The sequence below is a fragment of the Orycteropus afer genome, unplaced genomic scaffold, assembly GCF_000298275.1.
Source record: "Orycteropus afer afer isolate SDZICR_OR568_19922 unplaced genomic scaffold, OryAfe1.0 scaffold00344, whole genome shotgun sequence".
NCBI classification, from domain to species: domain Eukaryota; kingdom Metazoa; phylum Chordata; class Mammalia; order Tubulidentata; family Orycteropodidae; genus Orycteropus; species Orycteropus afer.
In genome coordinates, this window is record NW_006921931.1 from 973,487 (window position 1) to 986,630 (window position 13,144).

Consider the following 13,144-nt stretch of genomic DNA (forward strand, 5'->3'; position numbering starts at 1 on the left):
CATAGAGAGGTACATGGGAGGTACAGACAACAAATATGAACCCTTTTGCACATATAGTACCGCGTTGTCAGTGAAGACAAACATGGGTATGTGGGTGGATAGATGATGGGTGGACAAGCTGTATGATTAGGTATATCTATGGAATGGAGAGTGTATCCAAGAACATATAGGGTTGGCAGATACTGGTCCTATAAGTTTATGTGAATGATCAGATTTCCCAGGTGTATACTAGAGCTGACAAGGGGCAAGGTTGTGATCACTGCTTGGTCACATCCTGCTACCCAGAGAGACCGAGTCGTTGAACCTGTGAGCTTGGAACCATAGTCGTAGGGGACATCAAGCTCAATTGGCATAACATACTATACAAAACATTGTTCCACCTCCTACCTTGGTGAGTAGCGACTGAGATCTTAAAAGCTAGCAAGCTGCCATCTAGATGCAACGATGGGTCTCTCCTCATCCAGAGCAAAGAAGAATTAAGGAAACCAAAATTCATGGAAACAATTAGTACTAGCAACTGGTACACCATGTGATCTACAGCCTATACGACTATGAGACCAGAAGAACTAGATGGTACCCAGCTACCACTGTCATCCACTTGGAGGGCGATCTGTGTAGGAGATCCTTGATAGAGAGGAAGAACAATGTGGAACAAAACTCAAAATCATTTGGAGGAAAAAAAGGGGGGGGACCAGGTTTGCTGGTCCAATAGAGCCTGGTGGAACCACTGAGACTATGGCCCCTAGCTGCCCTTCAGGTCTGGAATTGAACCCACACCTGTGGTTTCCAGCCAAACATAAGACAGGCATATGAGTTCAATATTTATCTCAAGTAGGTACACTCCTTGAAGGGAACAATCACGGGAGAAAGAAGGGCTGCTTATGCACAGGGAGACAGCTCAGGGGACAGGAGCCCATGGAGGGATGGACACTGGAAGAGGTAACTGTGGGGAGGATGTGGGAGGGGAGCTGTTGCATTGTGGTAAACTGTGGTCAATGTCATGAGACAAAGTTTATGTGATCTGCTGTATGGAAAGTGAATTTGCTCTGTAAATCTTCACCCAAATCACAATTTAAAAATTAAATAAATAAAAAATAATGGGATTGCTCGTTGAAATGGTATTTCTAATTCCAGCTTTTTAAGGAATCACCATACTGCTTTCCACAGTGGTTGTATCATTTTACAGTCTCACCAGCAGTGTACAAGAGTCCCAATCTCTCCATATCATTGCCAACATTTATTTTCTGTCTTGTTAAACTATGCCATTAATTAGTGCTGGGTAAGATGGTATCTCATTGTTGTTTTGACTTGCATCTCTCTGATGGCTAATGATTGTGAGCATTTTTTTATGTATTTGCTGGCTGCCTTAATATCCCCTTTGGTGAAGGGTCTATTCATGTCATCTGCTCATTTTTAAATTGAATTGTTAATCTTTTTGTTGTTGAGCTGTTGGAGTTTACTATAAATTTTAGAGATAAGTCCTTTGTCGGATATGTTGTTTCCGAATATTTTTTCACAATCTGTAGGTTCTCATTTTACTCTTTTGGCAGTGTAATTATCAACAAGTATGAATTTGTTGCTGTCATTTTGTTACTTACTTTTTTGTGGTGTTGCTGATTTCTTTGTTCCATATAATTTTCTGTTCCGAGCTTATTTTGTTTATGAATTGTATTATCACTTTATTCTTTGCTATTGTTTTAGTATTTGCTAAATATTTGTGCTGGTCCTTCTTTTTATTTTAATGTGAAGGTCTATCACTTTTCTTTGAGGTTGCCCTGTGATTTATAATTTTCTTTTCAATTTAGAACAGTCTGTTCTATCTTGCAGTTGTCTTGACTTCCCTACTGTGGTAGTTAAATTTGTGTGTCAATTTGGGTGGGCCTGGTTGAGTTGCTGGGCAGCTGCTGGTGGTAGTTATTCCCTATGATGATACTGGCAATCAACTCCATGGTAGTATCTCCCACAAGCAGCTGATTAGCTGCCTTTGGGATGTGGTCTACTTTCTGTATCTAAGGAGAAGCCTTGGGGATAGTCTCTGGCTTATGGCCCACTTGGACCCTGCATGTGGCCATGTCATTGTTCAGCAGCCTGCCATGCTCTGCCGACCTTGGGACTTACAGTGGACTTGAATTAATGGCCTGCCATGTGGTTTGGTAACATTGGGACTGTACCATTTTATTTGCTTGTTAGCCTCAGCAGCCAGTAGCTGCATGAGTGAAGAGATGCCTCTAGCTTCAGTGGGCTGGGAGTGAGAGGCAGAGCTGAAGCCCCAGGTCAAGATGCTTTCACACAGCCCCTAGAGCCTGGAAGTTTGAACTCAGTCTTGTAGCCTCCCAAACTGTAAGAGAATAAACTCCTGTTTGTTAAAGTCATCCCATTTGTGGTATATGCTTGTCAGAGTGGCATAGGTAACCAGAACACCAACCATTTAGAAGTTCTGTAACTATACAATTTTTCCCCTTTTTGCTTTGTAGTTGTCCTCATTTCCCAATTGATGTCTCTGATTCCCTGTAACAGGGAATCTTGTAGGCTTATTTACTTTGGATACTTTATTTGGATACTTCCATAACTGGGTTGGTTTCTGGGTTATGTCATCATGTGTGTTAATGGTCAGTTGCTGTTTGCTGTTGTTGGTTCTCTGTCCAAAGGACTTCCTTTAGCATGTCTTATAAGGTTGGTCTGGTTTTAACAAATTCTGTTAATGTCTTCTTATCTTAATTTCACCATCATATTTGAGAGACAGTTTTGCTGGGTATATAATTCTTTGTTGGAAATTTTTCTCTTTCAGGGTTTTATATATACCATCCCATTGTCTTCTTGCCTGCGTGGTTTCTGCTGAGAAATCCAAGCTTAGTCTTGTTGGTTACCCCTTATAGGTAACTTTTTGTTTTTCCCATGCTGTTTTCAGGATTCTTTGTCTTTGGTTTTAGTGAGTTTGATGATGATGTCTTGGTGATTTTATTTTGAGGTTTCTTTGGACTTCTTGAGTGGATATATTCTCATCTTTCATCATACCAGGAAGATTCTTTTCTGACAAATCTTTGGCAATTTTCTGTGTGGTTTCATTTGTCTCTTCCTGTTATAGAATTCTCATTACACGTAGATTAATCCTTTTGATCATATCCCACATCCCACATTATCCTTGGGAGCTCTGGTGGCATAATGCCTAAGGCACTTGACTGCTAACCAGAAGGTTGGCAGTTCAAACCCACCAGCCACTCCTCAGAAGGAAGATTGGGCAGTCTACTTCTGTAGTGATACTGCCTTGGAAATCCAAGGTTGGTGTCACTATGAGTCAGAGATGACTCGATGGCACATAACAACAACAACACATGATCCTTAGTCTTTCTTCATTTTGTTTTGATCTTTTTCTGATTGATCCCGTTTCCAAAAAAGTATTGAGGTATTCATCTTCAATCTCACTAATTCTGTCTTCCATTGATTAAATTTTATTCTTTGCTTGTTCAATGTGTTATCTATTTCTGAAAATTTAGTATTAATCTTCTGGACTTCTATCTGTAGATTTTGTATCATTTCTAATTTTTCATTTATTTTGTCATTTTGTTCTTGTATTGTCTTTCAAAATTGTTCTAGGGTTTTCTCTTGTGTTTTCCTTGATCTGTCTCTCAATCCACTGAAGGTACCTATATATAATTCTTTTGAATTCCTTATCAGGGAGTTCCAATGCTGCTTCTTCCTCAGGAATGTGTTCTAGGTCTGTATCCTGGTCCCTTGTTTCTTTTGCTTTATCTTGCTTCTTTTTCTGGACTGTGATGCTCTGTTGTCTCTGAGACAATGTGTTTTTGTGTTTATATTTAATTGGTGATTGTATGTTGGAGTGACTTGCCTATGATTTTTGTTTTCTTTGGATGTTATCTACATAAACAGGGTACTGTGCTCCTCTGTTCAGAAGGTGGCAGCACTTATACATTCACCACCTGTCTCCTTTCCTGTTGTCAGCCTCCCATATGTCCCTGCCATCCTTGGCAAATGGAGCCAATTCTTTGGTCCCTGGAATCCAAATGAGGATGCTGTCACTTTATATTTAATCAAAAATGTCCACTGCTCGTAAATGGCTCAATCAAATAGTCAATCAAAATGGCTGTGCCTTCCAGACAGTTGAAAGTCCACAGCTCAGGTTGTCTCCCTCCTTGCTGTTTCCCTTCCTACTCATAGGCCACCAGCGCAGTCGTTCCTGCAGCTCTTGGAGACCAGGGATGATCTTTAGGTCAATTCTTAGGTCCCAATACCACTTGGAAATATTCAGGCTGTTGGTGCTGTCAGAGTAGCTGATGGTCTGCAGGTCTGTCCATCTCTGTACTCACTGTCGTCATTGATGTTTTTTCACTAGTTGGTGCCTAATCCGCTTCTGTATACTTCTTTTCAAAGCTCAGGGCTCCAGGATTATCTTCTGTATGTCTGTCAATTGGTTTTTCTTTTCTTTGTTGAAGAGGATCTGTGTAGCTTCTCTGCCTATTCCACCATCTTACTGGAATTCCCCTATATGCGTAATTTTTTGAGTAACCAGCCAATTATTTTTCATAGCATCTGTACCATTGTACATTCTCACCAGCAATGGATGAATATTCTAATTTCTCCAAATCCTCACTGACTTGTTATTTATTATATTATTTTTTCTGATAATAGACATCCTTTTGGTTTGAGTGTGGGCAGAGTGGTATTTTATTGTGGGTTTGATTTGCATTTTTCCCCAATGATGTTGAACATCTTTCGATGTGCTTATTTGCCAGTTGCCTATTTTTTACTGGGTTGTTTGTCCTTGTGTTGTTGAATTGTAGGAATTCTTTATATATTTTGATATTAAACCCTTATCACATATATGGTTCCCAATACATTCTCCCATTCTATAGGTTGTCTCTTCACTTTCTTGATAAAGCCCTTTGATGTACAATATTTTTTTCATTTTAACAAACTTCTTTTTATTTTTTATTTTTTTACCATTAAAAAATGAAAATGTTGGAAACATTCTTAGATTGCAGGCTGTTCAAATAATGGGTGGTGGGCAGGAATTATCCCATGGTATATAGTTTGTCAAACCCTGCTAAAACAAATGTTTATAGGGACATAAACCTCTGGAACTGTTTTCCAAAATGGGTGTTTAAAATAATCCCAAGGAAAAATTAAACGTGGTTAAATAAATGTGACACCCTTCATACCCTGAAGGCTGAAATGCTTGTGAGCAAAGGACATGGACAGACAAGTCAAATTTCAATTAATTTGAAATTACCTCAGAATACCTCTCACTCCAGGCAGGGCTTCCCAAGTATGTGCTGAGTTTTCATTTCCTGGGCCTGGGGTGTGGCCAAAGCCTCCAGGCCAGTGGCTTATGCTCCCAGAATTCTACCCCATTACTGAAGCGTAATTATTATTTTCAATGTGTGTGATGATGTAAACAAGTTAGTAAACAGTGCTCTAGGCAAAACATGGTCTTACATTTTAAAAATACATGGTATGTAAAGATAACTATGGAAAACAAACAAAATAGTTGTCATCTTTGGGAAAATCCTAGTGGTTGTCTTCGTAGAAGGGGTTCCTGCGTACTGCAAACAGTTATGTACTCTTCTGCTAACCAAAAGGCTGGTGGCTCAAACCCACTCAGAGGTTCCTCAGAAGAAAGGCTTGGTGATCTGCTTCCAAAAGGTCACAGCACTGAGAACCCTACAGAGCACAGTTTTACTCTGCACACATGGTGTCACCATGAGTCAGTAGATTTGACAGCAATTGGTTTGGTTTGATCCTAGTGGAGTCCTTCCGCCTTTTTTCCTCTCTGACACTTCTGATGAGTATGATCATGACCTGATGCGCTGTTGGTGAGGGCCTCCTGTAATGCCCAAGAGCTGGCTCAACTTTGTTGTCTCCCACTCAAGCCTATTGGAAAAGAAGGGAGAGTAACATTTTTGGATATGATCTTGAGTTCCCTCTAATTTACTGAGAAGTAAATCATCAAAAAGCTGAGTATATTCATTGTCTGTAGAACAAAGTCCTGACCTACGTTGTAACTGACTTCAAATTGGAAACCACTGCCCTCAAAGAGTAAGTACATTTTCATATAGTGGCTAGCTCAGTACAAATGAATTTCAAACCACCAAATAAGAGGTAGATTTTTTTTTCAGTATGCGTGACAAGAAATAATAATGTTAATAGTATTATATGATTATACAAATAAGAACTTTATCAAGCTTAATTTTCATTTCAGGGATAACATATATTGTTGTGTTGTGTCCTGGTGGGTCTGATGATGTTGGTAATGATGTCTGTTTTTATGTTTTCTGGAAAAGTAACTGAATTAATATGTCAGTGTAGTACTATCTGAAGTAATCTAAAAGCTGTTGAAATGCTTAAAAATAAAATGATCACTCCTTCTCTTGTTCTCCTGACAGGATAATTGAAGCTATCTGCATAGGCTGGTTCACTGCAGAGTGCATCGTGAGGTTCATCGTCTCCAAAAACAAGTGTGAGTTTGTCAAGAGACCCCTGAACATCATTGATTTACTGGCAATCACACCGTATTACATCTCCGTGTTAATGACAGTGTTTACAGGCGAGAACTCTCAACTCCAGAGGGCTGGAGTCACCTTGAGGGTGCTTAGAATGATGAGGATTTTTTGGGTGATTAAGCTTGCCCGTCACTTCATTGGTCTTCAGACACTGGGTTTGACTCTCAAAAGATGTTACCGAGAGATGGTTATGTTACTTGTCTTCATTTGTGTTGCCATGGCAATCTTTAGTGCACTTTCTCAGCTTCTTGAACATGGGTTGGACCTGGAAACATCCAACAAGGACTTCGCCAGCATCCCCGCTGCCTGCTGGTGGGTGATTATCTCTATGACTACAGTTGGCTATGGAGATATGTATCCTATCACAGTGCCTGGAAGAATTCTTGGAGGAGTTTGTGTTGTCAGTGGAATTGTTCTATTGGCATTACCTATCACTTTTATATACCATAGCTTTGTGCAATGTTATCATGAGCTTAAGTTTAGATCAGCTAGGTATAGTAGGAGCCTCTCCACTGAGTTCCTGAATTAATGCATTGCAAATCAACTCTTGCATTCACTCCATTTGGTAAAAAGAATTGACATTAGTTCATATTCATGCATTTTTTGCAGGGGGAGCACTACAGTAGTATTGTCATCATCTTGATAGAGTAAAAATTATTCTTCCTAACCGAATGGATGAAACAGTATATTTATTGTGGAGTAAATAGCATTGAGACTGCAAAGGAAAAGTAATGACTCCTAGAGTAAGTTTTAGGACCTTATTTTATTTAGATTTGTCCCCTCCTGGCCTTGAACAACTATACTTTTTTGTTTTCTTCAAGCACATTAATATTTTGAAATCAAAAAGTACTATTTTCCAAATGTTTTTCCATCTTACGAATTCAGAATAAGCTTGGAACTTACAGTGTTTTTTTTTTTGTTGTTGTTGTTGGAAAGTAACATTTCGATTTCTAAATGTTTTATAATATTTCATATCTATGTCAGAAGTTTCCCCAAAACATATGCCACATGCAGGAACTGTTTAACAAATACTTTTTAAAATTGGCCAAATCTTAAACTGTATAATGGAGCTAGATACAAGCAAGAGTAATACTTGAAAAACTTTTCAAGTATACTTCTCTACTCTCTGATTTATTTTTGTTCCTAATATTCACCTTGCACATGGCTTCATGGAAGTCTGTGCCTCTTCTCCTTTTTCCATTTTCGATGTCTCTTATCTCTTCACTGAACTCACTAAAAACAGCACTTAAGAATGAAGAGAACTTTTATTTAGCATTTTGTTGGATAATATTTGAATTCATTGCTGTGATTATACTAACATTCAGATGTCCACAAGAATATTTCCAACATAAAAAAATGTTGGTAGAAATAGTGTGATATTGTTCAATGTTACAACCCATATTTATGGGTTCTGCTCTTCACTTTTTTTTTTTTCCTTCTCAAACATTGTGGGTTTAATAAGACTTACCAGATGAAGGAATATTTAAGTAGCCTTTTTATACCAAGGTTATACTTAAATGTTGTCACTGGATTAGCATAAAAAAGAAATTAAGTATTTCTGCACTTCTGATTGTTGAATGGCTAAGCCAATTTAAAGCCAGCTAAAAGCAATGAATACATAATTTTTTTGATCTGATCTTCTTCATTGTGCATCACAGCTACACCAAAACTTCTTGTAAGGTTACTGATTAATATGCTATATTAATCTGGCCAGAATGGAATTAGATAATGTAAAAAACTGATCATTGTTTAGTGCTAAATTTTAGCAATATAAATTAGAATTTTCCTTTTTTAAACACTCTGCCGTAAAGAAGTCAGTGTATAAACAGAAAAAAATGAAGTCATAGACTTATGAATAATTTAATGAAGTGCACTGTAAAATATAAAACTTTAAAAAAGGAAACAAAGCAGTTTACTTAGGTGGGGACGTGGGGGTGGAGGGTAGCAGGGAGCCAGGGGATAGGACAGAGACGTGCATGTAATTACCAAGAAAGGGTTACCAGAAGTACTCATTAAAGGACTATGTGCCATCATCTAGTTCAAACCTCAGCTATTATGGTAGAAAGTTAGGGTAAGAGAGGTATGAAAACTCTGGTAAGAGTGGCGTGTGAAGGAGGTCAGGCTAAAACCTGGGACCTGGCCCAGCAGCTTGTTCTTGACACACCTCTGGGTTCCAGAAAGCCCAGGGAAACCACACTCCTCTGCCATTGCCATTGCCGTTGCTGAGGTAATTACAAAACTATTTTCCTTTTTCTTAATCTTGTTTCCCGAATCTATGTGATATTCTGGCCAGTAAAGATCTCACCTCGTCTTCCCTACTATGCCCATTGGTATGCTACTTTTTACATGCCCAAAATAAATTCTCTTATTTATTGTATACTGATTGTATTTTTATACAATTGAAATAAATGGCATAGAGTTATTTTTTCTTAATTATTTAAATTAAGGCTTTGTGATTGGTGCAAATAATATACAGATGATGGCATCTCCTTATTACTAATGAAAATATGATAACTTTCCATTTTATTGGCACTGGAAACTGCTAACCAGAAGGGTGACGGTTCAAACCCACCAGCCGCTCCTTGGAAGGAAGGTTGGGCAACCTACTTCCGTAGTGATACTGCCTCGGAAACCCAAGGAGGGGTCGCTGTGAGTCGGATCTGACTCGACAGCAGTGAGTTTGGTTTTTTTGGTTTGGGAACTCTTCATGTCAACATGTCTTATCTCCTCGAGTAAATTATAACTAACTTGAGGACTCTGACCTTCTGTCATACACACATCTTCATATCTTTAGTGCATGTTATAGTTTTGGGGCACAGACTCTTCTCTGATTTGAAGGGGAAAACTTCTGTGTAAAGAGGCTAGGAGAAGCATATACCTACATGTGTACCTGGGTAGCCATGCATGTGAATGTACATAGAGACTTTGAGACTGCCCTTACATGGTGTTGTTGTTAGGTGCTTTTGAGTGTGACCCATGTAAGACAGAACGAAACAGTGCACCATCCACACAGTCATTGTCATGTTTGAGCCCATTGTTGCAGGCACTGTGTCAATCCATCTCCTTAGGTCTGCTGCTTCCTTGCTGACCTTCTACTTTACCAGAGGAGCTCTCATGGCACAGGGGTTAAGGTATTTGGCTGCTAAACAAAAGGTCAGCAGTTTGAACCCACCAGCTGCTCTGCAGGAGAAAGATGAAGCCGTTTGCTTCTGTAAAGATTTACAGCCTATGGGGCAATTCTACTCTGTCCTACAGTATCTCTGTGAGGTGAAATCAACTCGTTGGCAGTGAGTTTGTGTTTGGTTTGGTTTCCACTTTACCAAGCATGATGTCCTTCTCTAAGGATTGGTCCCTCCTGATAACATGTCCCAGGTACGTGACATGAAGTCTCACCATCCTCATTTCTAAGGAGCATTCTGACTGGACTTCTTCCAAGACAGATTTGTTCATTCTTCTGGAGGTCTATGGTATATTCAGTATTCTTCCCCAACACCATAATTCAAATGCATTAACTCTTCTTTGGTCTTCCTTATTCATTGTCTAGCTTTACGCATGTATATGAAATGATTGAAAATATCACAGCTTGGGTCAGGTGCAACTTAGTCCTTAAGGTGACATCTTTGATTTTAACAGTTTAAAGGTCTTTTGCAGCAGATTTGCCCAATACAATATATCATTTGATTTCTTGACTGAAGATTCTATGAGTGTTGATTGAGAACCCAAGTCAAACGAAATCTCTGACAACTTCAGTCTTTCTCTGTTTACCATAATGTTGCTTATTAGTTCAGTTGTGAGGATTTTTGTTTTCTTTATGTTGAGGTGCAGTCCATACTGAGGGCTGTAGTCTTTGGTCTTTATCAGCTAGTGCTTTAACTTCTCTTTGCTTTTAGCTAGCAAGGTTGTGTCATCTGCAAATTGCATAAGAGTCTTCCTTCAATCTTGATGCTGCATTCTTCTTCATGCAGTCCAGTTTCTCAGATTATTTGCTTAGCCTACAGATTGAACAAATATTGTGAAAGGATACAACCATGACACACCTTTCATTATTTTAAATTATGCTGTATCCCTTTGTTCTGTTGGAACAACTGCCTCTAGATCTCTGTACAGGTTCTGCATGAGCACAATTAAGTGTTCTTGAATTCCTATCCTTTGCAATGTTATCCATAATTTGTTGTGATCCACACAGTTAAATGCCTTTGCATAGTCAGTAAAACACAGGTAAACATCTTTCTAGTATTTTCTGCTTTCATCCAAGATCCATCTGATGTCAGCAATGATATCCCTCATTCTACATCCTCTGAGGGAGTTCTGGTAGTGTAGTGCCTAAGGCACTTGACTGCTAACCAGAAGGCTGGTGGTTCAAACCCACCAGCTTCCCTTCCGAGGAGTGCCTCGGAAGGAAGATGAGGCAATCTACTTCCGTAATAATACTGCCTCAGAAACCCAAGGAGGGGTCGCTATGAGTCGGGTCCGACTCGACAGCATATAACAACAACACAACAACATCCTCTGAATCTGATTTGAATTGCTGCCAGTTCCCTGTCAATATAATACTGCAAAAATCTTTGAATTATTTTCATCAATATTTTACTTGTGTGTGATAGTAATGATATTGTTTGATAATTTCCACATTCTTTGGATCACCTTTCTTTGGAATGGGCACAAATATGGATCTCTTCCAGTTTTCTTAGGATAAACTAGTGAGTGTCTCCAGTGCAGCATCCATTTGTTGAAACACTTCAATGGGTATTCCATCAGTTCCTGGAGCCTTGTTTACTGCCAATGCCTTCAGTGCAGCTTGGACTTCTTCTTTCAGTACTGTCAGTTCTTGATCATATGCTACCTCCTGAAATGGTTGAACGTCAAATAGATCTTTTTGATACAGTGACTCTGTGTATTCCTTCCATCTTCTTTTGATGCTTTGTGTGTTGTTCAATTTTTTTGCCCATAGACTCTTTCAGTATTGCAACTCAAGGCTTGAATTTTTTCTTCAGTTCATTCAGCTTGAGAAATGCTGAGTGTGTTCTTCCCTTTTGTTTTTCTAATTCCATGTTTTTGCACATTTCATTATAACACTTTACTTTGTCTTCTTGAGCTGCCCTTTGAACTCTACTGTTCAGCTCTTTTACTTCATCATTTCTTCCATTTGCTTTAGATACTTCATGTTCAAGAACAACTTTCAGAGTCTCTTCTGACATCATTTTGGTCTTTTCTTTGTTTCCTATCTCTTTAATGACTTTTTACTTTATTCATGCGTGATGTCCTTGATGTTATACCATAACACATCTGGTCTTTGATTATTAGTCTTCAGTGCCTCAAATCTGTTCTTGAGATGGTCTCTAAATTATGTAACAAGTGAGAAACATTTTTGTTTTGTTTTGTGATGCCAGCCTTTTCATAGGACCAATTTTCATAATGGAGGATGATGGCTATATGCTAATGGAAAGTCAACTGTTCATTTGGTGAGGATTATGATGAGATATGATAGAGTAGTTCATTCATGAGTTAAAACCATTTATCAGAGTTGAACACCTGCACCAGGGAGATGCTTCCTTAGAACAATCAACCGTGGGAGATCAGAAGGGCAGCATTTGCACAGGGAGAAAGGTAGGGAGGCAGGAATGCATAGAAAGAGGGACACAGGGAAAGGATGACCGTGGGAGGAAGTGGGAGAAGAACTGTTACACTGTGAAGCATATAACCAGTGTCACAAATCAAAATGTGTATGAACTGTTGAATATAAAAGGAATCTGCTTTGTAACTTTTCACCCAAATCACAATAAAAAGTTAAAAAAAAAAAAAAAAAAAACCCATGTATCAGAATTTTGACCTCTTGGATGTTTTTGTTTTTTTAGTAATAGAGGCTTTTTCTTTTTCATAACTTTAGTTGAAATGCTGCTGCCTTTCAAAAAAAAAAAAAAAAATCAGTAAATAGCATTTCTTTCCTAGTTGCACTTTTAGTTATTTCTCATAACCTAGTTTTCTTGGCAGTAATGCTACCATTAGGATCCATATTAGTACACATAGGTCAGGTATTATTTAAATTAGAATGCCCCAAGATGGAAGAGGAAGTCTGAATCTTTGTTCTGATTTTATTACTCCTGAGTTTACATGACTTGTCCTTATATAACTTGTTTTCTATTGTCTAAAATAGGATTTTTCAGGATTAGAGAAAAAAATTAGGGAATGTATATGAAACTGGACATACTGTAAATATTCAAGGTCCTGTTTACCCTTTTCGTTTATTGCTGTCTTGTCATGGTTGAAACTGTTGCATTCACTTTTCTCTTGGGTTTAGCAGTTACCTGTATCCATACATTTGTAATTTCTTAGGTTCTTAAAAATGTAGAAATATAATCTCTCATTGTGGCTGTCAGCAAGTCAAGATACTATTTCTTCTTTCAATTATTTTGTCCAGATATCTTGCCTAGATGTCCTGTGATCTGGAAGGGATGGAAGTGGGGTTAAATAGGGTGTTGGTGTTTGAGAATTTTCATTATTAACTTGGTGTGTGTATGTATGTATGTATGTATGTATATATAATATAATATAAATCAAAAAAACCAAACTCACTGCCATCGAGTCAGATCCGACTCATAGAGACCCCTACTTGGGTTTCCAAGGTG

The 13,144-nt window shown here is 38.5% G+C and overlaps 1 protein-coding gene across 1 annotated transcript in view; it reads left to right on the top strand.

Moving 5' to 3' along the window:
* Positions 1-7,047, top strand: part of KCNG3 (potassium voltage-gated channel modifier subfamily G member 3) — a 152,696-nt gene extending 145,649 nt beyond the window's left edge. The window contains exon 2 of the mRNA XM_007952526.1: positions 6,402-7,047. Within this exon, the coding sequence (XP_007950717.1) occupies positions 6,402-7,047 (646 nt within the window). The remainder of the gene's footprint in view (positions 1-6,401) is intronic.
* The last annotated feature ends 6,097 nt before the right edge of the window (positions 7,048-13,144 follow it).